The sequence below is a fragment of the Phascolarctos cinereus genome, unplaced genomic scaffold, assembly GCF_003287225.1.
Source record: "Phascolarctos cinereus isolate Bilbo 61053 unplaced genomic scaffold, phaCin_HiC Scaffold_3;HRSCAF=262, whole genome shotgun sequence".
In the NCBI taxonomy this organism is placed as follows: Eukaryota; Metazoa; Chordata; class Mammalia; order Diprotodontia; family Phascolarctidae; genus Phascolarctos; species Phascolarctos cinereus.
The window spans coordinates 185,378,040-185,404,646 of NW_027555736.1; the positions used below are offsets into that span (position 1 = coordinate 185,378,040).

The following is a 26,607-nucleotide window of genomic DNA, read 5'->3' on the forward strand; positions in this document are numbered from 1 at the left end:
GTAAGACAGACATTCCCATTTGAAAGATAAGAGAGATGGTGAGCCTGTCTGAGGTCCTACAGCCAGTAAAGAGCATCATCAGCTTTTCTGACACAAGACCAGCGCTTCTCTCCATGCCACCCCTCACCAGGGACTGTTTAGCATAATGAAGAGGGATACTGCTTCTGCTCAGGTCCCTTTGACTAGTGTGCTCTAGTGTTGCCCATGACTATTCACTATTCCTTCACAAACAACTGAAACTGCACATAGATAGATGCCCTCTTACACACACCCAGCATTTTTTCATTTTTCTTCAAGATTGAAGCCTTAACAATTTTGTTAGAGCTCTGGCATGGTTTTAAGAAGGCACAGATACCTATGTTTTACTTTGTGTTGATGCCTTGACCTTACTTAGCTAATACTGCATGTGCCCCAAGGAGAATAAACTTAGAAATGCCAACTGGGCATTCAAATTGAACATGTACAAGGCCCATGATTATGTGTCAAAGGAAAGGGACAAACTACGCCAAGAACTGAATTGTAGTTGACAGAAACTGATTCCTCTGCAAATAATCTTTGCCCCGATATCTCACATCAGACAAACTTAGGGCATTGAGGGAGAAATGTACCCATTCAGTAACTACAGGGAAGACTGAGTCGTCTACAGAGCACACCTGGAAAGTAAAAATAATGAGAGGATAACTTTGCTCTCACTGCCACTTGAGCTGAATTTATTTCAGTTTTGTACAACACAGACCAGGCAGCTATAAATACCATAGCTTTATCAGTACCCTAAACAAGATAATGCCTCACTTTTTAAAAGGTGTCAAGGCCCAAGCAGGGAAGAAACAGCCAGATCCCCTCCCAAGCCTGAGCCCATGTTAGGGGCAAGATGGAAGTAATGTCTAGTCTTCTCATAGCCCTTCCTCTTACCCTGACCACACAGGGTGGGATCCTAGGGGTATTTACAATGAAGTTGGGATTGGTCAGTGAAAAGGATGAAACGAGAAAGTTCCATACTTTGTTCCTAAGGCTTTATAAAGTGCATTTACCTCCCCATCAGATAAAAAATAGTGCCACCATCCTCCCACTGCCCCAGCTGGCAGGTGGTTTTCTGTGCCACTGCCCTGACCAGGCCTGTGCTTACAGTCACAGCTACTTCCTTCTGCCACCACAGCCTCAGCCACAGAAGTCATAATTTTTTAAAAAAAAAAAGCACATGAAACCAGAAAGTTTGACCTGATGAAAAAAATCATACATTTCCCTTTCTGGTTTCAGGGTAGAGAGAAGGCTGGGAGTAAATGAACCATAACAGAACAGTAGACAAACACAAACACAGAGGTTGCAGCTCAGGACAAGATTCAGGGCAACCAACCCTTTTCCCAGCCTCTACGTTGCTCAGCCTCCACCCCAAGGAAAAATTTTGGTCTGAGCAGGGAGCACAAGAGGGGACTCCCCTCTCTCCTGCTACTGTATGTGATGTTGTCCTTCTGGTGATGAAAGCCAAAGAATGCACTTATTCTTCCAATGCTACTTTCAGCTCCTCCAGGTCCTTGTGGCAGACAACATCCTAGAATGAACAGGAGGGAAGAAAAAAAAGGGGGGGGTCAAAGGGGAGAGGAACAGAATGAGACAGGCTAGAGGCCTGTCCCATCGATATCTCTCCCAAACCATATTTTCATGACTTCTTAGCACTCATCATTGCTTAAGTTAGCCTAAGGATAAAGAATACACTGTTAAATAGGTTATCTTCCCCATACATTAATATGAGGAGGAAGGTACTGTATGTACTTCCTAGGGAAAGTATGGCATTGAAAAGGAACAGATTTGTTCAAGTCCTAACATCAGGCCAATAATGCTGCTAAGGTCAGAAGCCAGAAGAGGTCTGACATCTGTGTTCCTGAGAGCTCAGGACAGTTTCCCAGTCCCAGTCTAAACAAATGAAGCTCAGGAGACACGGGGAACCTGCGGCCTCGAGGCCACCTGTGGCCCTCCAGGTCCTCAGGTGTGGCCTTTTAACTGAGTCCAAGTTTCAGAGAACAAATCCTTTTATTAAGGGCATTTGTTTTGTGAAGTCTGGATTCAGTCAAAGGGCTGCACTTCAGGACCTAGAGAGCCACAGGGGGCCTCTGGCTGAAGGTTCCCCACCCCTGAATGAACAGAGCTATGAGATTCCAGAATAGCTCTGGATAGCTACCTCATTAGTGACATCTGGCAGCTCCAAGGCCAGCTTCATCCACTGCCCAGCTTCAGAGTTGTTCCCTAGCTCCTTGTAGCACTAGAAAAAAGATAACAGTGACCATCATTAAAGGATGTTGTTCAGTCTTTTTCAGTCATGTCATTCTTCATGACCCCCTTTGGGGTTTTCTTGACAGAGATACTGGAGTGGTTTGCTAATTCCTTTTCCAGCTCATTTTACAAGTGAGGAAACAGGCAAACAGGTTAAGTAGCTTGCCCAGGTTTGCATAGCAAGTATCTGAGGTCAGATCTAAACTCAGGAAGATAAATCTTTCCGACTCCAGGCCTGGCATTTTATCCACTGTGCCATCTAGCTGCCCTCACTAACAAATACTAGGAGCCTGAATAGGAACTAGGGAAAAGGACATATGCCACTAACTCAAGTTGAAGGTTCAACTTCTTTAGGTATGTGCAGAACACTACACTAAATGACAAGGGAAAAGATAAGACAGTCTTCTATCTCCTCTGAGACGAAGACTGGGGGGCAGGGGTTGGAGGTAAATCTTACATATTTACTACTGTAAAACAAAATGGAGGATATTATCTTTCAATTAATTTTTTATTTCATTACATATTTCCCAAATACATGTAAAAAAATTTAACAATCATTTTTTAATCTGAATTCTAAATTCAAGGATATCATTATTATCATTAATAATAGCCTTTACTTGAAGCTTGAAGGTTTGCAAAGTGCCGTTCGTATAAGCTGATCTGACTTGATATTAAGTGCATAAAGAAAGTACAGAGTGATGCTGGAGAATCAAGGTTGTCATGTTAATGCTCCTTTAATCAGCCGCTGCAGTCCTCAGAGTTACCTCTTGCCGTGTATGTATGACAGGCACGTGATTCAGATGCACAGTTACCAAACTGTACCTACCCTTTGACCCAGTAATGGGACTCCTGGGCATATACTGGTCAAAGACAGAAACCAAAGGTCTAATCTACATGAAAACATCCATAGCAGTACTAATGGTGGTAGCAAAAAAAACCAAAGTAGGTGCCTACTGATGGGGGAATGGCTGAAATACCAAAGCTGCTCCATAAAAATTGAGAACCTAGGATCTTCAGTAATATAACTTTGCTAGGACTCTGACCATAATCTTTTGTCCTTCCATGTCTGTCTCCCATTACCTCACTCCCAAATTTGCTCCTTGTCCTCCCTGAAACTTCTAGTCTGAGCCCCCTTCCCTGTGCACTGATCCTGCTGTGGGCTCATATTCTCCACCTTGCTGATCCTTAAGCATAATGCAACAAAGAGAGTGCTGGCTTTGGAGGCACAGGACTTGGGATGGACTTCCAACTTATCTAATCCATTAATAAGCTCCTACTGTGTTCCGGGCACTATGCTAAGTGCTGAAAAACCAAACAGTCCCCGTGCTTAGTGAGCTTACATTTTACCAGAGGAAACATGAGCACACAAACACAGTACATACATACAGGGTGGTTTGAGGAGGGGCAGCATGAGCAGCTGGGGGTTAGTGTGGATAGGAATCAGGAAAGACTTTATGGAGAAAGCTGAGTCCTAAAGGAAACCAGAGATTCTGAAGAACAGAGACAAGGAGGGAGTACGTTCCAGGCATGGGGCACGGCCAGTCCAAAGGCAAAGGGTCAGGAGATGGGGAAGGTGTGCATGTAAAGGGGCTTGGCTGGATCTGGATGACAGCGTGAACTAGCAGGAGAAATGTGTGTGTGTGTGTGACTGACAAGGCAGGAAGGGGGCCAGGTGGTGAGCCCTCAATGCCAAACCAGAGTTTTTATTTGGGTTCTAGAGGTAAAAGGGAGCAACTGGACCTCAGCCAAGCATCTTAACCTGCCTTGGTCAAAAATGAAATGAGGACAACGGGAATTGCTAGTCCTTTGGGGCCAGATAATGTTGAAATCTATGATCTTGTAAATGTGAAAGACTATTGTACAATACAAAATATGACAAGAAATTCAGAGAATAGAATGATTGGTTAAGAACTGATACAATAAGGGGCAGCTAGACAGCGCAGTGGATAGAGCACCAGCCCTGAAGTCAGGAGGACCTGAGTTCAAATCCAGCCTCTGTGTGACTTTGGGCAAGTCACTTAACCCCAATTACCTAAAAAAAAAAATCTTGGGGGAAAAAAATCTGATAACAATAAAACAAGCAGAACCAAAAGAACAACACAGAAGACAAACTGAGTAAACGACTGATGGTCCTGGAGAAACCTACTGACCTGATGGCAAAGAGGCAAACTCCTATTAGGACAGGAAACTGTCTACATTGTTAGTGAGTGTTGTGTTTAACTGTTTCTGGTTATAAGGAAAGGTTCCCTGAAAATTAGTATAATGTGAAGACAAAAGGCATCAAATATATTTTTAAACACAAAAAGGTTATCATGTTACCTTAGAGATGTACACCCTTCCAGCTTTGGAAAACCCAGGACTTAGTTCTTCTGCCTTAAGAAAGGAGACAACTGGGTCAATAAGAGGGTCAATTTGGCCCCTCCAGAAGACAACTTCAAGCCAAACCTCCATTAAGAGTCCCTGACGTCAAGAAGGAAGCCTCTGAATCCCTTCCCAGCCCCCCTTGGAAGACACCAGATCAGAACAAGGCCATCTGTCTCCCACATTAGGATGGGAAACCACAAGGCTGACCACACTGGCTCTCCTCCTACCTATCAAGGAATCCTCTGCACCCACTGACAACCTTCCTGCTCCCTCCCTCTGTCCTCCTCTCCTCTCTTGATACCTTCAGAAAGCTCTGCAGAGCATCATGGACAGTGGCACTGGGAGGGCTCTCAAACAAGGCTCCAGCAGTCTTCTTCTCTAGCCAAGTCAGATGAGACACCTGCCACCAAAATAACAAATTATAACTAAGCTGAGCAAGGAGAGGATGGTCAGAACCCATGCCCCTGCAACCTGAGACAAGCACACATAACCTCTTATGATGATTATGCTGAGTGCATAATCAGTGCCTTTTCATTCATTCATTCATTCAGTATTTACCGCCATTCTACAGACTCATGAATTCCTCAAAAGAAAAAGGCAACTCGACTGGCCCAGGTTATGGCCTCCTAAGGTGACCGAAGGCCCTAGAAGGGACTCACCTGGTAGCACCATCTTCCAAGGAGGAAGTAAGACTTGGGGTTGTCTGGCTGGAGGGCAATAGCTCTATCTATATGATCCTGGGGAGGAGAAAAAGCAGTTACAAATCAGATCTGAATGGGCCAAACCCAGAAACCTAGGGGAATATCTAGGTCTCTGAGAAGACAGGGTAGATGTCAGAAGCACAGGGAGGCAGCCAGGGCCTCACTGAGGTATGATTTCTAGAGGGGGAGAGAGAATTTATTTCTTACCTTGAAGATATAGCCGCTCTGGATGCGTCTCTGGATGCCTTCATGCTCAGCCAGCTGACCACACAGTACTGCGTACCTACCAAGGAGGCGACAACAGTGAGCTCAGAATCTGAAGACCAAGTTCGTATCGAAAGGCAACATCTCCATGCAAGAGGCCCAGGGCATTTCTCTGCCCTCCCTGCCCTTCCATTGGCTCTCCCAGGGCCTCCACAGCTCCATCCTCTGCCCCAGCTTATGTTCTTTATCATATACTCTGCCCTTAGCTTCCATCTCTCCAGGTCAGGATAAGGGAAGTGAATGTTGGTGAAAATCGAGAACCAACTCAAAAAGCCACTCAACTCGCTTATACCCTTTGATTCAGTGGTTACCACCAGTTGGTACAAGCCCTGAAGAGCCTGAGACAGAGGGAACCATATGTCCAAAAATATTCACAGAGGCACTTTCTATTGTAGCAGAGAACTAGAAACAAAGTGTTCGCCATCAATTGAGGAATGGCTGGACAAACTATATAATGTATGTTAGTGGAATACTGTTTTGCCGTAAGAAATTAAAGAAACAGTTTCTGAGAAGCCTGGGAGGACTTCTGTGAACTGACGCAGAGTGAAAGGAGCAGAACCAGGAGGGCCATTGATACACTGGCCAAAACAGTGAAAAAGGAAAAGATTTTGAAAGACTCAACAACTCTTATCAATGCAGTGAGCAGTCATGACTCCAGCATGCTTCCATCCTCTTAGGAGAGAGGTGACAACTGCAGGTGCAGATGGGACATCCTCATATAGGACCAAGTCAGCACGACTTTGTTTTGACATGACCGTGCTTACTTTTCACCAGGGAGGGCTTTTATGGAGGACATCAAGGCAGGGATAGTAAGAGTGATACAGAACATGGAAACAAAAGACATGAGACAGTTTTTAAAAAATACACAGAAGACAGAATCAAGTTCAGAAAGTGACAGGGCAGGGCAGTGTTGGCACTATTGTGGATCATGGTAAATCTAACATAAGGTGCTAAGCTTAATGCTACACTAAGACTTTTTGGACACCCTTTACATATTCAGTTTCATCTGCAACCTTCTTTTTCTTACCTTTGCATATGGAAATGTTTGTTGACTCTTAAATTATTAAAAAAAAAAACCTATGCCAAGATATACATACACATGTATATATTGAAGATGTGTATGTATGCATATATACAAATATGTATATATATATACACATGTGTATATTGTATGACTACAGATAGACACACAGATAAATAGATGGATAGATAGAATTTCTAAAAAAATATTTAACATGATTAGCAAGGTAACATGATTAGCAAGGTCTCAAGTTAGAGCCAGTCCAAATATGAGTCTCAGAAACTACTCATGGAGGAAACAGCCAAAAATGTTATAGAAACTAGGACAAGATCGTAAGAGAAGTTCTACCGTAGGGCATGGAGAGATCTTATGAGTAAGGATGGAGAAAGGTCTTATTTGAAGCTGGCACCTGAACTGAGCTTAGAAGGAAACTTGGGCTTCTCAGAGGCAGCTACAAGAATGAGTACATTCCTGGCATGAAGGATGTAGAGCCTTTACAAAAGCAGAGATGAGGAATAGTGTGTTTACAGGTGAGGATCTACAGCAAGAAGGCTGGTTTGGCCGGACCAGAGATACTGCTAAATAGTTACTGTTATCAGAACTTAACTGGGAGCAGCTGGACAAAGAACAAGGAGGACCATTACCCTGCAAACCTGCTCTCCTCATAAAAAAGGGCAAGGAGGCCAAAAGGCCTGGTAACTGAGAACCAGAGTAGATGGGTGTGATGCTCACCAGGAACTGGTGAAACCCCATCCTCTGTTCCCCTTCCCAGACACAGACAGCCAAAGGGAGGACAGGAAAAGCAAGAAACAAAAACACAGGATAGCGCATTTTCACTGAAACTAAGAACACTGGCCAGGACAGTGAATTTCTGACAAAGCTCTGCCCCACACGAGGTCATAAATAGGGCTGATTTTTTTTTCAATGCCAATAAAAGAATTTATCCCACTAACCATCAGCCATGGAAGATCTGTTCACTGTGCACAAGGTTCATGTACAGATTGCCCCACCCAAGCCAAAGTCTATCAGTCAGGACTGCATGCTGGAATCAAGGCGTCTCACTGTGGCTTGGCCAAACAGGTTTAGACATCAGCCACACTTTCTCTGCCCTCCTCAATCCAGCCTCCCCCCCGCTGACCCCAAAACAACTCATTTCTCTGAGCCTCATTTATTATGCTGGGTTTCTCTACCTCATTTCCAGGGTTGCCTCAGTCAAAACAAACCAACACACACACAAAATCCAGGCACTGTCCTGCACAAACAGCCTTGCTCCAAAAAAGCAGATCCTTATGGTTTTACAAGGGGCCAAACAGGAAGCCAAAACAGAGCTCTCCTAAAACCCTACAGGCAGAGCTGCCTCTGATCATTGCCAAGGAAAAAAATGGAAGTCCCAGAATGCCTCTGGTCATGGTTCAGTGAAAGCTGGCTGAGCCAAGGCCCTAGATGAGCCTCCCCATGCACCCATGGTTGAATCTTCCCCCCCCCCTCCAGAACCCCACAGGATGCCACTTACCACTGGTGAGACTCAGCACTCTCATCTCCTTTCTCCAGGGCAGCCTCTGCTTCTTCTTTTCCTAAAAGATAAAAGAACAGTGCCAGAAGTTAGCAATATTTTTTTTTAGGCAATTAGGGTTAAGTGACTTAACTTAAGGGTCACATAGCTAACACAGCTAGTAAGTATCAAGTATTTGATCTGAGGCCGCATTTGAACTCAGGTCCTCCTGACTTCAGGGCCAGTATTCTATGCACTGTGCCACCTAGCTGCCCCTAAGTTAGCAATATTTTGAAAAGGATTCTTTCCTACCCAAAGCCCACCAGCATCCTCTTCAAAAACAGCAGGGGAGGGAAAGATGCCTGTTCTAGACCTCACTTTTCCATACTCAGAGCCAGTTTAGAACTGGCAGGACACACATACATTCCTTACCCTCAAAGAAGTTATAAGACATCTTCTGCACCCCTCAGGCTCCTTCCAACCCCTAACACTTATCTTTAGTCCCAACTCCTCTCATACCACCCTCCTTAAGAGACCCAATTGAGAAAATGCCTGTGAAGTGCTGGGCACACTTTAATACGATATGCAAATGTTGGCTATTAGAACTAAAAGGGGAGATAAATCCCAATGATTTTTAAATAGTGAGAGGGTTAGGGATTGTTTCTGAAACCAAAAGGTTAAGTACACTGATTAATTAGAACCCTCAAGTAGGAAAAATTGGGATTTGTCAACGGAAAGTCTCTTCAGGAAGAGAAAAAAGCAAAGTTTTTTTTAGCTTTTTAAACTTTAATTGTAATTTTCAGGGTTTGTTTTTTTATTTTTATTTTTATCTGAGGGCAGTATAAATTCAGCCCAACCTCCTCTACTACTTATAGTACCATTCTGGAAGAATTAATGTTCCCAGTGTTGAGGACCTAAGTTATCAAAGACAGACACCAAAAAGCCATTTTCTCCCTATTACACCAGCACAGGACTGTTTAAGGGCAAGATAACTTAACAATATGACTTCTCTCAGGTTCCTTTTAGGGCCAGGCTTTACAGCAACTTCACAAATAGCTGGCTTTGAAAGTGATCACTCCACAAGGAGGTACCCAGAACCGTGATTCTCCATGTGGAAGCACTCCCTGCTCCCAAGGACAAAAGTTTTTGTGATGAGACTTGATGGGTGGATCATGGGAACACTGGGCCAATGGCAGAGAATCACAGAGCTCATGGGTTGAAATAGGTGAATAGGTCACCTAATCCACACTAAATTTGAGTCCCTTCATTACATCCTCAGCAAGTGGTCATCTGGCCTTCACTTGAAGACCCAGGCTTTCTCCTCCCCATCCATAATAAGGGAAATGACTTCACTATCATTTAAGGCAGCCAGTTCTACTTCAGGACAAGTATAATTGCTAGAATGCTTCTCCTTAGATTGTATTAAGCCAAAAATCTTCCTATAGATTCTACCCATAAATCCCACTACTGCCTTCTGACAAGTCTACTAGGTTCCAGGATTAAGGCATCAAGGCAGCAGAGTGGATAGTGCTGGACTTGGAATCAGGAAGACCCATGTTCAAATCCTACTTCAGACACTTACTAATTGTGTAACACTGGGCAAGTCACTTCAGCCTCAGTTTCCCCATCTGTTAAATGAGGGGTTAGACTTGATGGCCTTTAAGGTCCCTGTACAGCTCTAAATCTTCGATCCCATAACACCCTCACTAGGAGACCAAAATGGTTTCTAGAGGTGACTAGGAGAGAGTCACTTCCCTACCTCCTCTGTAAAAAATGGGACAATATGTGTACTAACTACTGTAGCTCATGAGGTTGTGAGGAAAGCATTTTATAAACTATAAGTAAATTCAAAACAAATATGTATTAAACACTTACTTTGGGTACTGACCAAATACAGTTTAGATAAGGGTTGGCCCTGTTATCATGGAGGTTATAGTCCATTACAAAGAGATAACTAATACATAGCAGATAAACTACAATAGACATATTATACATACATACCAGAAACCTAAAGTACACGACTGAGTGATTTCTCTTGTGTCACATGCGTCAGCGGGGAGGAGAGAGATAAAAAGTACAAGGCAGGGTGGAGGTGGGAGGAATCGGGAAAGGTTAGCAGAGGAACACTGGAACATCTTAAATTCTACTCAGGTGGAATTTAAAGACTAGGAAGGGTTTCGGTAGGAGACATGTAAGGATAGAACTGGCAGTGGTATGGGGGACAGAGCACTAAATCTGGGTTCAGGGGCCAGCTCTACAGCTTCTGTGAGCTTCTTCATCTGTAAAATGAGAGGCTGGGTGAGGCTCAATCTAGCTCTAAGCCTATGATCAGAGACAAGCTCAATTTGTTTCTAAAGTCATATTCTGGAAATGTCTGCCCCATGGGTACTGTGCCCAAATCCTGAAGATATCTACTCTCTAATCACCACGAAGTCGGGAGAAGCAGGTCTCCCACTGCCTACTTCTCAGATGGAGAAGCCAGGGTCCTTGGTGGTAGTGACCTGCCTTAGGCCAGCAGCCCAGCAGCCCAGCCTAGCACTGCCCCAGCCCCTCTGAATACTAACCATGCTGTGCCATGCATATGCTTGCCCGGTCAGTCCTTTAGGCCATTGTACGTTGTAACAGAAAGCACCCTGGATTTGGGATCAGAAGACCTGGACCAAATTTTGGCTCTGCTACCTCCTCTATCTGTATGACCCGGGCAAATGACAACTTCTGGGGGCTTTGTGGCCATTAGACTAGAAGATTCTTCTAGCTCCAGAGCCACCATCCAAGGTCACCCCTTTCCCCATGAGCACTCACCACTTTGGGCATATGATTTTTTCTCATTCATCCCCTCGGAGAGCTCACACATGTCACTGTAGGCCCGGGCCAAGCGCCACAGAAAGTCTTGTCGACTTCCATACTGTGGATGGAACAAAAGAGTTGAAAGCAGTTCTCACCCTGCATGCAGGGTAGCAGGGATCCCCTGCTCTAGCCACCGTGAGATGCTTATGCTGGGGTGCACAAGGAGGCCACAGAGCTCCCAAGCCTGTGTCACAACAGCTCTGACCAGTGGGACAATCCTCAACAGGTGAATGGTGAAAATGATACTTAATGGGGTGTGTGTAGTAGCCTAGGATGAGGTTATTTCCCCCCCGATCACCAGAAGGAGTCGAACCCAGGCAGGGGTGATGAAATGGAGGAAACCTTTAGCTACACATTTTGCTAACAATTCCAAAAGGTCAGATCTCAAACTGTCTATTCCACTCCCCACTTCCCCAGCCCCAAACAGGAGGTCTGTCTTTCCAAACTTGCAATGCTGCATGGTGTCCAAAGGCCTAGGCAATACACACGGGGAGATGGGAAATGAGCCTACAGAGGTCTGGTCCCAAGCCAGGACAGGGAAACTTAGCCCACTCCAGCTATAACTTAAAAAGGGTTGCGCCAGAGTGGAGCTTTACCCTGGTTTTCTTTTGAAGGGCTTTGGTTCAATCACACTTCTCTGAACAGGTGGAAAAGAATAATTCAGAATGCCCTCTCTGGCTCTCATTCAGTGCTCCTTCAAATGGGACCAAAATGCTGAACCTGGGGCTCTAGGAGCCGTGGCAGGAGAGGGAACAGGATGGGGCACAGAACTAAGGGCAAAAGAAGCACGTCAGATTCTTTTACGGTTTCCTCCTCTGCGCCATCCCAAGGCCAACCACAGAAAGCAGCCCAGTCTGCTTGGAGGTGACTCACACCTCATGTGGGGGGCACTGTGCTTCAAGAGCAGGCCTGGTGACACTTGCCACAAGCCACACTCGCCAGCTCACTCCAGGGCAGCGGTGCGGGTGGGGAGGGGAGTCTTACTGCCAGCTTGTTGTTGAGGAGCCGCTGGAAGCCCTCCCGCCTGCTCTGCTCATCACCCTGGTGCATCTCATCCGCCTGCCGCAGCAGCAGGTGCAGCTCCTCTCCACCTGCAGAGTCCACGGGCAGCAGGAGGGAATCCCCGTCGCCCGTCAGGTCCTGGGAGTCCCTTCGACCTGTTTTCACTGTTTCACAGCTTACTTCATCTTCATCCTCCTCACTCTCCTTTTCTGTCTCCCAGTCATAGTCAGACTCTGCATTGGCTGTTGTATACCTTGGGTAGAAAGCACATTGGACAACATCCCTCAGACAGACACCCTGGGTCCCATAGAAATGGGGGCCTGCTGATTCTCCCCCAGCCAAAAGGAGTAGCCAGTGCACCTATGTCTAAGACAAAAGAGTCGGTCTGTAAGCACTTAGATGCCCACTGTGTGCCAGGCACTGCACCAGGCACCGGGGGGGGGGGGAGATGGACAGTCTATTCCCTGAAGGAGCTCACAGTCTCAGGGGAGAGACAACAAGCAAACATCTATGTGCAAACAAGATATATTCAGGATAAACTGGGGCTAGTGTCAGAGAGAAGACACGAAGATGAAGGCTTCCTGCAAAAGGCAGCGCTTTAGCCAAGACCTAAAGAAAGCCAGGCAGCGAAGGAGGAAGAGAGTTCCAGGCATGGGGGACAGCCAATAAAGAGCCCAGAGGTGGGAGATGGAACGTCATGTGCATGGCACAACAAGGAGGGCGATGTCACTGGGATGCAGAGTATGGCAGGAAGGGGTCAGGTGATGGAGGGATCTAAAAGCCAAGCAGAAAATTTCACATCGAATCCTAGGAGCCACTGCAGTCTATGGAACAGGGGGCTGGCATGGTGAGACCCACACTTTAGGAAGACCAGTTTGACAGCTGAGTGGAAGATGGACTGGAGGAGGAAGAGACTTAAGCAAGCAGGCTTACTTCAGTAGTCCTGTCCTGAGATGATGAAGGTCTGCACCAGGGAGGTGGTGGTGTCAGGAGAGGAACAGGAGCATTTGAGAGGTGTGGAAATGACAGGTCTTGACAACTGACTGGATGTAGGAAACACCCCACTGATAGTATACTCTCCTCAAAGGGGCTAACACTCATTCAGCAGATCAGAGGCAGATATGCCTCTAAAATTAATACCTTGGTGGAAGAGGGAATAGTTGAGTAAATGGCCAGGAGAAAACGTGCCAGTCCTCTCCCTATAGAGGCAAGCAGCTACCTAAATATAATATAAAGCACTATAGAAAGGCAATTAACTGCTGCTCTGTGCCACTCCTCCCAGAAGCACAGTTAGTAGGTTTGTTCAGCTGCTGCCATAGTTGTCACCCCACAAGGTAAGCACATTCAGCCCTGGATTCTAGTCACTGAGACAACATGCTTTCTGCTTAGCTCAGGGACTGCAACCTCCCAGTGACAAGATGGCTCCATGCAGCTGATGCACATAAAATTTGTGTTTTCCCATGTGCCTGGGGAATGGAGTCACAGCCATTAAGAGAATCTCAACACCTCTGACCCAGGAGTTGATTTTCTCAAATTCAGGAAGTTACAAAATGCTACAATCTATTATGGCCCCTGCTTGCTTTGAAAACACAGGCTCCTGAGACAGAGACCATCCAAGGAAAACAAGAGGTCAAGAAAGGCCTTAAGAGCCTGACAATGCCAGAGACCTGAGAAAATGCAATTCCTTTCAAAGCTAGAATTGGGAGCACAGACCAGCCTGGGTTTACAGATGACTAAAAGCAGTTCAAGAAATCTATAACCCATTTCTTCCATCAGAAATACTAAGGTTTTGAAAACAGGGATTTTACAGAGTTTTGTTGGACAGCAAAGAGCTGACACCAATCTCCGTGTGGACCCACAGACCAAGAACAATATTGGTGTTTTTGGAACAATCCTCTATCACTGATACCACAGACCACTGTCCTTGTCTCTTACTACTCACTCAGCATCCTCTAAGTTCTTCATGATACCTCTTGGGCCCTTGATTGAATGTACAGTAAGGCTATATACAATAGGCTTTCCTTCACTCCCTCCTATGTCTACCCTCTTCTTCAGACTTCTGTGACTACCTGGGAAATAAAGTGACCTTCTTTGGGACAAAGCAGCTTAATCTGGAGTGTTTGGTCACGTTAGAGCTGTGGAAATTAAAATTCCTTCAGGAATTTAATTCAGGACACAAGTGCCCTGTCTCTACAATTTGCTTTCTTTGTGATGAAAACTCCTAAAATTCATGTTTTGAGGGCTGAAGAACCCTCAACCACAGAAAAGAGTGCATTCAACAGATAATGACTAAGAATCTACTATGTGCTGGATGCTATGTGGCCTCGTGAGTGATAAGACATGGTCCCTGGCCTCAAGAAACTTTGTCTTAAAAAAAAAAAGAAACTTTCAATCTAACAGAAGAGAGAATATAAGTACAGAAATAACTAAATACAAGTCAATATGTGGCTAGTGTCATAAGAATAGTTCAAAGAGCTATAAAAGTTCAAAGGTGAGAGAGCACTTCAGGCTGGAATGATCTGGGCAGACTTCATGGAAAAAATGAAAAATCTGAGCTCAGCCCTGACGACAGAGTAGAATTTCAATAGACAGAAGGACGCTGTCTGTTTGGCAGTGCCCATGAATGTGAATTTACCGTCCACCACTGGGAAGCCTACCTCTCTCACATCTTCCTGTTTGTTCCTGGAACCCCCGAGAGAGTTCAGAGTTTTGAAGGAGTAGAACCAAGACAATCCAAACAAATCCTCTCAGTTCCCTTACAGGAATAATGATGTCTAATATCTAAAGCACAATCTTCCCTTGGCTCTCCCTATTCAGAGTCATTCATAAATTTGTGGTCTGTCCCCAGAAAGAAACTGCTCCTCAGAGTCTCCCTTTCTGCCCAAGTGCATTGACTGTGGAAGCACTCCCTGACCACTGACCTAGATGTTGGGCCAAAAAATCAAACCACATGACTTCAAATGACCCATTTATTCCATAAGCCAAAGGGTCAGCTATCTTACTGACAATTCAGACTAATTCCAGGAGAGCCACAGCCTCCCTCAGCAGAGGGACCACTGCCAATCTGTTCCCAGGGGGTGAATTTACTACCACAAAGTACACCAGTTAACTCACCTGGCCAGCTACCAAGGAATAGGTCACTGTAAACATGTCCTTGGCCTTTGGGCTTCTCTTTCCTATAATTCTAATTTGTAAACCACATTGGCTTTTATTGGCTTTAGAATAAGCCACTATTTGTAAAGCTTTTTACAATCATCATTAGGTGTTCCAAGTTCCATTTTCTGAACTCTTGACAAAGCTGTGCCCTCTGGGCATGGTTCCAATTGTCACACTGTCCAGTTGTCATCCAAAATGCACAACATGGGCTCTCTGACCCTGCCACTCCAGCTTCATATTACTCATGACAGTATGTTTCTTAGGGCTAGCCCTCTGATCATCGAACTTTGTGCCACAAACATTTGTGATACTGGAAGAAAAGGACTTTGTTCTTCAGTAGCTAGTCAGGATACTCTAACTCTGTCTACCTGGAACAGACAACCTACAATTCCCAAATGGCTCAATTCTAGATCCTGTCTTCTAATTTCTATCCCTAGCTTTTCCCTCCCATAATATTCTAGCTCCACTCTCATTAAGCCTCCTTCCCCACCAAAACATTTATGTACCTACGAAAAGTTTGGAAATTACAACCACACATTACTACTGTCCACCAGAGGTTTTTAAGTCTTTATATGGCTTGACATAACAAAAATTAATAATGGTATGTGTATACTCTTTTGCAGTTTATAAAGTACTTAACATATTTTATCCCATTTGGTACAACAACCCTATGAAATAGGTAGTATAGGTATGATCCCATTTTTCAGATGTGGAAACAGGGACAAAGAAAGACTAAGTGACTTACCTAAAGCTTCACAGTTACAGAGTAACTGAGTAATACAAGTAACAGAGTCATAATTCAAACCCAGAACTTCCAACTCTAAATCCATTATTCCTTCTACTATATAGTCTGTGCTGGGGGAGAAAAGTGTTTTCTAGCATGAGGCATCTTCTGGTCCAGAAGTGTTAGGCAAACTACCAGAGCAAGTAGGGCCACCTCTCTAAACCTGAGGACACAGTCAGTCACAAGTAGAGCTTGGTCAATCATGGCAACAAACAGAAAATGGCAGGTGTCTGCCAAGACAACAGCACATCAAGCAACTAAAAATATGTATCGGTAGCCTTTTTTAAAAAATCACCACAAATACCAACGTCAGTATGACACGAAAGGGGGGCAAAAGATAGTTGGCATTTTCTTGTTGTCTCTTTTGTCTATCTGTGTGCTCCCAACAAATGGGACCTAGGACACAGAAAACATGCTTTTCTATAGATAAAAGTCTCTTGTACTCCTGAGAGAATAGTGGTCTCCATCACAACTACCTATTTTATCCAAAGCACTGGTGAGATTTACTCCCCACAGCTCTTTCCTTAACCACACAGGCTCCAAAGGGAGGAACAAGTAAATGGTTAAAGAAGCCACCAATTCTAGTGATTCTAGAGTCCAGGAAGTTCATGGGTAAGAATGACCAAAGTCTAGTGCCTTGTTTAATTTTTATTTTGCTCTTCCCATTAATTTCTTGGCCAAGCATTTTAACCCTGATATTCAATTAAATGCAGTAGGGCTTGCCACTCTTGGCCCAGAAAAAGTCAAGTAAATGGGCAGGTTTCTAGAAGTTCTGTTAGGTTGGTAGCAGTGAATAAGAAATTAAAGGAAGAAACTCCATGTATAGTAGCTCTGGGATCCAATTGTGGAAGATGTTCCAACCTTCTTAAGGGTGATTTTCCCTATAATTTTTACCAATATGGTAAAAACCACAGTGGTTGTTTAGAAAACTCAGTAAGAAACACAGTGGTAGAGAGCAATGCCACAAATCAGCTGAGTAAACAAATCAGCTGTTATGATCCTGACTTGGTCTATCATTCAAACAAGGCCTGACTTTACCTCCATCATAATCTCTTCCTTAATAGAAAGATAAGATAATCTATAATGTAATTAAGATCAACAAATATAAGAAATATGGAAAAAGGCATTAGTAATGGAAAGCAAAACCAGAAGAGACTAAAACTAACTACAGCTACATAAGAAGAAAAGCAAATGGAAATCATCAGATTGACAAAGTTGACAAAAGGATAAAGTGATGACTGTTGGAGGAGGTGCAAGAAAAAAAAGGCATGCTAAAGCACTGTTGGTGGAGCTGTGAATACCTGATACAACCATTTTGGGAAACAACTTGAACTATGCCCCCAAAGCCAGTAAACTGTGTTTGCCCTTCATTTAGCCCAGTGATACCACTACTAGGTTTATACCCTCAAAGAAATCAAAGGAAGAGGAAAAAGACCCACGTGCACAAAAATGTTTACAATAGCTCTTTTTGTTATAGCAAATAACTGGAAACTAAGACATGCCCATCAATTGGGGAATGGATGAATAAAATGTGTTAAATAAATATAACAGAATATTACTGTGTCATAAGAGAGACAAAAGGTATAGTTTCAGAGAAACCCTGGAAGATTTGCATGAACTGATGCAGTGAAGTGAGCAAAACCATCTGTAACTAGCAGAACAACAGCATAACAATCTATAAATAACAAGTAAAGAAAAACAACTTTGAAAGACTTAAAAATCTTTGCAAGTTTCCCTGATAAAGCTATATAGGGAACTAATTCAGAATTATAAGAATAAGAGACATTCCCCTATGGATAAATGGTAAAGAAATATGAATAAGCAATTTTCAGAGGAAGAAATCCAAGCAATCAGTAGCCATTATAAAAAATGCTCCAAATCACCAATTAGAGAACTGCAAATTAAAACATCTCTGATATTCTATCTCACACCCATTTGATTGTCAAAGCTTACAAAAAAAGGAAAAATACAAATGCTGGAGAGACTATGGGAAAACAAGTATATTAATGCATTTTTGGTGGAACTGGAAACCAGTCCAGCCATTCTGGAAAACACTTTAACTATACCCAAAAAGGTATTAAACTGTGTGTATACCCTTTTAACCAGTAATAACAGTACTATGTCTACACCACAAAAAGATCAAAGATAGAGGAAGAGGACCGATATATACTTTTGTATTGTGTATTTCTAGCAACGTTTTTGTGTTGGAAAAGACAACTGAGGAGGTGCCCTTCAACTGAGGAATGGCTGAACAACTTATGGTATATGAATATGATGTATTACTATTGTGCTGTTAAAGATGATAAAGAGGTTGGTTTCAGAGAAACCCAAGAAGACTTGTATAAACTGATGAAGAGTTAAGTTAGCAGAACTAGAAGAATGATATATACAGTAACAACAATGTTGTAAAGACAACTTTGAAAGACTTAGAAACTCTGATCAACACAATGACCAACCACAATTTCAGAGGACTGATGATATAATCCATGTCCTATATTACAAAAGAGACAGACTAGCAGTAGATTGAGGCAATTTTTTTTGGATGTGGTCAAGATAGGAATTTATTTCGCTTGATGAAGCAAGTTCTCACCTTCTCAGTAGGGGTGGGGTGGGAGAGAGAAAAGGCAGAACTTCATGAAAATAAAATAAAATTTAATTTGAACAAAAGACTTGAGGATTCTGACCAATGCAATGACCAATCAAGATTTTAGAAGAACAATGATGAAACATACTTCACAATTCTTGACAGAACTAAGAACTAAAGGTTCAGAATGAAACAAAGATTTTTGCATATGATCGGTGTGGGAATCTGTTTTGCTCAACTGTGCATATTTGTTACAAGTGTTTTTTTCTTTTCTTTTTCCAGTTGGAGGGAAGTGAGGAGCAAAAATACTTGTTAACTGAAAAGAGGAAAAATTTTTTTTAAAAAAGTGAGCAGAACCAAGAGAACAATAAATACAATAACAACAATATTGTAAATGAATAAAAACAGCAACCTTAAAGACTTAAGAACTCCAGTCAATGCAGTGACCAACTAAGATGACAAAAGATAGACAATGAAGTATGTTATCCACCTCCTGGACTCAAAGTGTAGAATAAGACACTCCTTGAAGTGAGCTCCTTGAAGCCAGGAGCTGTCTTTTGTCTTTCTTTGTATTCCCAGCACTTAGAAGGTGTTTAATCAGTGCTTATTGACTGGTACGTCCAGATAGCCAGAACGGGAATTTTTTTTGCTTGACTGCACATTTATTACATAGGTTTTGTTTTTCTTCTTTTTCCAATTTATGTAAAGAGAGAAATTAGGTATAGGGTAGTCCAAAAGAAAGAAAAACAGAGCCATTGAAGCATTTTGTTTTTACGCATAGAAGAGAACAAAAGGTCAGAAAGAATCACAAACAGGACAGCTTTGAAAGTTACATGTTGAATTTATTATATATTTTAAAAGAAAAGCAAACTGTACATAAGAGATTTACAATCTCATCTGCATTCCTCTTTTTCTATTCTATTATGTATATGGAGATGCCTATTTTACTTGGCATTTAAGTTCAAAAATTTTAAATGAAAAGGAATGAACAAAAAAATTCTAGAGTGACTAAAATGTTACAATAGTTTCATTTATGTATCAGAATTCATTTAAATGTAAATTGTTACAAAGAGGTTTGTGCTGATGTTTAATGTTAAATTCATAACACAACTTAATTTTAGTCATTAAAAGCCACAAAAGAAAAGGGGCTATCAGTCTCAAGACTAAACACCAGCTGAGATTGCTAGATTTGATGGGAGCCAAAGACAGTTTCTACCATTAACCACAAAGAAGAGGGGACACAAAACTCAGGCCTGGCCCATGGGATGAAGTGTCTACATCATGATCATTGATTTAAGTTTTTTAAGAACAGAAAATTCAGACCTAATCTGATTTCTTTCAAATGAAGCGTCCACATTATCATCATCATCATCATCTAATTAAGATTTTAAAACCTTTAAGGTTTTTAATGGCACAAAATTCAGGCCTGACCTTTAGGACTAAAGCATCCATATCATCCTCATCATCACTTTAAGGTTTGCAAAGCACTCTGCATGGGATCCTCACAACAACCCTGTGAGGTAGGTGCTATTATCCCCATTTTACAGATGAGGCTTGCCCTCGCTCACACAGTGAATGTCTGAGGCGGCATTTGAACTCAGGTCTTCCTGACTCCAAAACTCATATTCTATCCACTATAACACCTAGCTGCACAAACTACATTATGGTTTGCCTTTCCTTTTTTTAAAGCCTCGAATGAGTCAGGAGAAACAGCTGCTGGCCACTCTGCTGTTTCCCAGTGTACTGCACTGGCTATCATTTCACTCAATGGAGCGTAAGAACAGGTGCTGCTGCTCCCAATTCCAAAAGAGTGAGTTTCTGACACGGCTTGTTCAGTCGTGCCTGGCTCTTTGTGAGCCCACCTGGGGTTTTCTTGGCAAACATACTGGACTGGTTTGCCATTTCCTTCTCTAGCTCAGTTTACAGATGAGAAAACTGAGGCAGACAGGGTGAAGTGACTTGCCTACAGTCACACAGCTAGTGAGTGTCTGAGGCCAGATTTGAACTCAGGTCTGCATGACTCCAGGCTAGAAAGCTTCTGTCACTACAAAGTGTTACGGTAACAGAGTAAAGTCTTCCATGGGAAGAAGTTTCCATTCACAGAGAAAAGGAAGCATGTACAGTGTTAGAAAAAGTAACCTGCAATATTGTTGCACTATAGGAAATTATAGATATGAAGAATTCATAGAAATTTGGGAAGATCTGTATGTGAACTTAAACGGAACCAATGAAAAAGAACTAGGGGAATACCATAATGTAATGTAACTATGTAATGACTACAATACTATAAAGAAAAAAACATTTGAAGACTTCAGAATTCAGATCAATTCAATGACCAATATTTCTGACACTTCTAGGTAGAGGGGTGCAGAGTAAGGTCCAGGACACACTTTCAGAAATGGCCAGTGCACTGATGTGTTTTGCTAACTAATTGTGCTCTTTTGTCACAAAGGAGGTTTTGATGAGAGAGAGGGTGAGGAGGGTGTTGTCACTGGGAAGTGACAACAAGGTTTCAAAAAGAACATCAATAAAACTTTTCCCCCAAAAAAGTGACCTGAGAATTGTTCTTTTCTTACACAGTGCCTCGAACCCTGGCTGCTGACTAAAGTCGCTAGCAGGCCACAGCTGGGTGCCATGGGCTCGCCTGACTCACCCTCCCTCGCTCTCTCCTTCCGTCAGAGGTGCTCCGGAGGTGGCGCTGAAGTAGATGGAGCTGGAGCCAGTGGAGTCCCTCCTTTCCCTGCTGAATGGATACCTTCTCCTCCGAGCCACTTTTTGGTTCTCTTCCATCTGGCACCTGAAAAGGAGGACCCATTCCAGAGGGTCAAACTAGAGCCCACTCACATTTACTGTACACAATCCACATACGCTGACAGTCTGTCCCAAAGGCCCATGCCAGTAAGAGAATGAGTGCAACGGCTCCGTTTTTCTCAAGAGTGCTCCATTCTAACAACTCAAAGCTTACAAGGGCTTGGGAGGTGAAGCGGGAATTTTGCCAAATGCCCTTTTGAGATTCAGTGTAAATGGCTCAACTGGTATAAAAAAAAACTTAACCTGGGTCCCCAAATGCCCAACCATGAGTGCCACCCTAACCCTGGATTAGAAGTTCTTTGAGGGGAAAAAAGAAAGAAAGAAAAGAAATACGGTCTAGCACAGGCAACAAAAGCTAAAGGAGCTGCCAGTGTCGGTCGTCCAGTACTCACCGGACCTCTCCCACAATCTCCCCAGCAAGACCCCGGAGGCTATTTCTCAGTTCTTCCACCTCCTGCCGAAGCTCAGTTAGGCTACTCAACACAAAGTCCAGGCGATCCAGCACCTCCTCTTGCTTCTCCCTCGACATGGTGGGAACAGACACAGAATCACCAGCCTCCCCTGGTGCTGTCCTCAAGAGCATCACTAAAGCATGAGAGATAGAAGACAAAGTTTACAGTCTAGAATGAGACAAGGAGGCCTTTACATTTTCTTGCCCAAGCAAGACAACTTTGTTCCAACAAATCACTGGCCTAACTACTGTTTTGTATCTAATAGCAATGACATAGATCCATGCTAGAATCAAATCCTCTGAAGATCTGACAAGTGCTTTGCAAGAGAAAAATATCTTCTCAGAGTACCAAAAACCTGTCCTGCACATCTCTAGTATCACACCATCCCTGGTCCACCTTCACAGCTAAAAGTCTAGTGAAATTAGCAAGAGGATACCTTAGGGTGCAAATTTTCACCACTACTTCACATAATGAAAACTTCTAAGCCAAGAAAATCAAAAGTCCTATTCCTTCTCACCACAATAGAGGCCAAACAAGCCAAAAAGAAAAAAAGTGACATCTACTGAAAGATGTACTGAAGACATCCCTTGCCAACCCTGTGGGTTAAGATGGTATCACAGAGCCCCACTAAATTAACTTCTGGATTACACAACAGGCTGATGCCAATTCCAAACTACTTAACACACACTTGGATGAGTAAATGTATTGCCCTGACTGCTGAGATGCCAGATGCTAAAACAGGAAAGAAACCATACAGTATGGCAGGCACAACACAGCTGGAAATAAACCCTCTGTGTTACTAGCAATCCAGGAAGCTTATAGGTTACACAACATGCTCAGCAATGCTCAGGAATGTGGGGCGACAAAGATATCTTGGCTATCTGCCACTGTTACCTGAACCCTAGTACAGAAACAGCCCTCCTAATGATCAACCACAGGCTGTTGTGAGAGTTCCAAAATCCTGTACTACATCTAAGATTACCACTCTGTGATAATCTGCCACTAAATGTATTGCAAGACTATACTCTGAGAGCTTCTAATGCTTTTTCCCACTTGAGCCACCTAAAACAGATCTGCTATTGTTAACAAGGTAACAAGGTCTGACACTTTTCCCTAGTAATGTGATATGAAGTGGTCTGAACACTTAACTCTGTTATACCAGTATCAAGAGAGTGGCTACTTGGCCTTCAACTGCCCTGATGCTTTTGCTACAGCATTAACAGGATTAGCCTCTGACTTGGAATGTAATACCCTCAAACTCCAGCAGAGGGAAGAGCATCCCAACCCTTTGGGTCCTATACAAACAAGGAAGCCTGTCACCCACAGCTAATGAATTTGCTGACAATGGAAAGCAAGCAATCTGGGGGAGAGTTCTATCACTCTAACAAATGTCAGGGTTCCATTTACCAAAGTCTATCAGGGCAAAATATTACCTGAACTTCATTAAAAAAAAAAAGTAGAAAACTAGTCCTAATGTCTAAAAAGTCAAACTGATTCCCAGTGAAACTTTAGGAAGTTAATAAGAATCAGAAGGTGCCTTACAAATCATCTTGACCAGTCCCAAGCTTTTATAAGAAATAATTTTTAATGAGAAAACTGGGATCTAGAGAGAAGGAACACAGCTAAGACTATGCAGCTAATGAGCTGGGATTTCAACACAGGTGTCCTCTGACTCCAAGACCTGTGTTCTTTCCTAACTATACAGTTTCTCTGTATGCCAAGTGGACCAACCTATCAAACTTCAAAATGAGATTACAGCCAAAATTAGTAAGAGAATAAATTACTTTTAAAATACCTTAATTCACCTTAAATAAAGAGGCAGCATTGTGTAATAGAAAGACCACTGAATACCTGGACCAGCTCTGCCACTAATCTGGCTAAGAAAGTCACAACCTCTCTAGGTCTCAAGAGCTTCATTTGTAATGTAAGTTAGATTGGTGATCTCCAAAATCTTCCAACAGTAACATTCTCTGATAAACTAAATTAAATAATCAGGATTGTTTTAATACATACAGAACCCACTTTTCCTTTTGCATTTTTCTGGGCTTCCTTTCTCCTGTAATATACACCCACACAGCATCAATCTGGGACTTGAAACACCATAACAATTGTTGCCAAAACTAACACTGAAAACTATGCAATCTTTTCAACACCTTCCTACTCTTCCAGGGTTATGACAGAAAGGAGATAAAAGGTTGAAGTCTTTCACCACCCCTTTCCACCTGAACAAGAAGCCAGCAGCAATTGTACTAGGCTTTGAAGATGGGATTAAAAATCAAGAGACCAGCATCTGACACCACCTTTGCCACTGACAAAGTGACCTTAAATATGCTATATTCAACCTAAACCAACAAGCATGTATTTAGGACCAACTGTGTCAACCTGTCTCCTTTCCTGGCCTCTTTTTTATACTTGTAAAATGGGAATACATTCAGGAATCCCTTTTCCTCTCCTTCTATTTGTTGGACCCCAATAACTCAATAAACAACAAGTTATTTTAAACACGTGAGAACAATAATTATGGCCACTTTTTAGCTTTGGAAAGATGAAAAATACTATCCACCTCTAGAGAACTGATGGAGTCTGAATGCAGGATGAAGCATAATTTTTTTTCCTTTTTATTCTTGCTTTTTTTTTTTTGCAACATGGCTAATATGAAAATGTTTTGCATGATTTCACCTGTATAATTGATATCACAGTTCTTGCCTTCTTAATGGTTGAGGAAGGAGTGGGAAAGGAGAGAATTGGGAACTGAAATCTTTTTTTAAAGAATGTTTAAAATAAGTAATTTTTAAGCATTAAAATAAAAAATAAAGCTGTGGAGACAGGATGAGTTCTGTTCTAGGGTCAACGAATAAGCTTTTCAAGACTCCTCCCAAACAAGTCAAGCGTTCTGGACCTCCAGCCCTCCCTCGGCCGAGCGGCCGGCCACGCCTGACCACAGGTGGGAGCTAGGACACTTCGGCCAAGTGACCGGCCCCCTAAGGCCAAGCGCTCCGGGGGGGTGCGGGGGGTGAAGCCTTTGCAGTGCCCGGGGTGGGACGGGGCGCGCCTACCCTTGCGGTGAGGCTCCAGGGTGGGGGAGTAGCCCAGGGAGTTGGACGCGTTCCAGTTCCCGCCATGGCTCTGGGTCCGTTTCCTCCGGTGGATGTAGAAGGCACAGAAGAGTCCGAGGCCCGCGGCAGCCCCGAGCACCAGCCCGAGCCCGGAGCGAGCGCCCCCCAGGACCCCGGGTCTAGACATGCTGCACCTGCAGGGCGAGGGCAAGGAGAGGTGAGGAGCAGGCCGCTGCCCCCAGCCCCGGACACCCCCCGGCTCCGCTGCCGGGCCCAGCCCTCTGCCTCCCGGGCGCCCATCCCGCAGCGGCCCCGGCCCATCCTCCGGGAGCCCCCGGAGAGGACGGACGCTTACCCGGCCTCCACACACCATAGCACCACTGCAGTCACCCCCCGGCCAAGGTCCCACGGAGACGACTCACAGCCTACCCCACGCTCCCTACCTACCTACCTCCCCATCCACCTGACGGCGGCGGCGCTAATAACGGCGCCGAGAGATGACGTCGGCGAGAAGCCCCGCCCTAGCCCCCACGGGGGGCGGGGCCTGTGGGGAAACCTCGAGGGGAGGGGGTGAGAGGAGCACGGGGAGAGGAGGGGAGAAAGGAAAGGGAGGGGGAGAGAGAGAAAAAGGAAATAAGCTAGGAGAGGGAAGGAGAAATACGGAGGGAGGGGTGTCAGGGGATGCAGCTCTGTTTTCTCTGCGTAATGCCTTTTTTTTCCTTTTTAACATTCTTTTTTTTTTACATTTTGAGTTCCAAATTCTCTCCCTCCCTCGCCCACTGAGAATGCAAGCGATATATCAATTCTATGTGCAAAGACTTATCTCCTGTTTCTGTCTTTTTACCCTGTCCCTCCTAAAAGTCTATTTTGCTTCTGCCTCAGGCTGGTGCTTGGGAAACCTAGCAAATTCTCCTAAATCTTGGAGTCGGAAAACCTAAATCCCAAAGCCAGGCCTGGTGACCAAGGGCAAGGTCACTTAATTTCTCTGAGCCTGTTTCCTCCCCTATAAAATGGGGGTGATAAAAGTTGCAGTACTTGCCTTTTAGGATTTAAACCTTTATAGGATTAAAAACCTTTGAAAATGTCAGGTATAAATGTGGGACACAGATCAGGAACTGAGCTGGAATGGTCTCATTAAGAGGAGAGGGGCTGGGCAGTGAAGCTGGCTCTGACCTCCTTGCCTCCCAGTGACCCTGAGTTGCCTATCCCCAGCAGGTCCCTGCCCTGGGCAGGATATGCCTAAAGTATCTGAATGCTGGCCCTCAGCCCAGGCCTTCTGCCTGCTCCTGCTCTTCTCCCTCCCCAGGGCCTTTGGTGAAATGGCATTTCATCATCTATAGGAAGCTTTACTTATGAGATCTCATTTGATCAGTTGCAAGGGCAGTGGCGATTTTTTACACCTCTGGTAAATGGCGCTTGGCTCCTCCTGACCCTGGATTGCCTCAGCAAGCGCTCCAGGTAACTTGGATACCCCAACTCAGTTGGTCCCAGGGGGACTCATAAGTCTAGAGGAACAAAGGAAGAAATTAAAAAAAAAATTTTTTTTTTAAGTTTCTAGACCAGAAGACAGTTGATACAGGCAGCAAATGCCCTGCTGGGGTAAAAAGAGGAGCGTCAAACTATAGATTTGCCCTTCTGCAACCTAGAGTTATTGATGCAGGACTGTTCAAAGATGAGTTTAGATTCGTTTTCTTAATAGCTGGGTGACCTTTGTGAGGCCAGAGGTTAGCAGGAACCTTAGCACAAGAGAGCAACTTCAGAGCTTGGTCAGTTTGGGCTTCTTGATGTGTGGACTACAATGTGAC

General features: G+C 43.8%; 1 protein-coding gene across 4 annotated transcripts; it reads right to left on the reverse strand.

The window, feature by feature from the left end:
• Positions 1-682: 682 nt before the first annotated feature.
• RMDN3 (regulator of microtubule dynamics 3) lies at positions 683-25,309 on the reverse strand. 4 transcript variants are annotated; one of them, XM_021009258.2, is made up of 13 exons: positions 25,250-25,309; positions 24,803-24,996; positions 21,687-21,879; positions 21,137-21,280; positions 11,942-12,212; positions 10,913-11,015; positions 8,132-8,192; positions 5,541-5,616; positions 5,292-5,369; positions 4,934-5,032; positions 4,588-4,641; positions 2,177-2,257; positions 683-1,549 (listed from the first exon to the last, which is right to left on the reverse strand). In XM_021009258.2, the coding sequence occupies exons 2-13, from the start codon at positions 24,987-24,989 to the stop codon at positions 1,496-1,498; spliced, it is 1,401 nt and encodes a 466-aa protein (XP_020864917.1). In that variant the 5' UTR covers positions 24,990-24,996; positions 25,250-25,309; the 3' UTR covers positions 683-1,495. The 4 variants fall into 4 exon arrangements, with proteins under 4 accessions (XP_020864917.1, XP_020864914.1, XP_020864916.1 ...); XM_021009255.2 differs by having other exon boundaries at positions 25,254-25,303; XM_021009257.2 differs by having other exon boundaries at positions 25,173-25,260.
• Positions 25,310-26,607: the final 1,298 nt, after the last annotated feature.

Excerpts from the sequence above, each read along its gene's own strand:
- RMDN3 (XM_021009255.2), bottom strand. Across the intron at positions 11,016-11,941 it reads TCCTCAACAACAAGCTGGCA|TATGGAAGTCGACAAGACTT; the intron begins GTAAGACTCCCC and ends TTCCATCCACAG. Across the intron at positions 1,550-2,176 it reads TGCCAGATGTCACTAATGAG|GATGTTGTCTGCCACAAGGA; the intron begins GTAGCTATCCAG and ends TGTTCATTCTAG.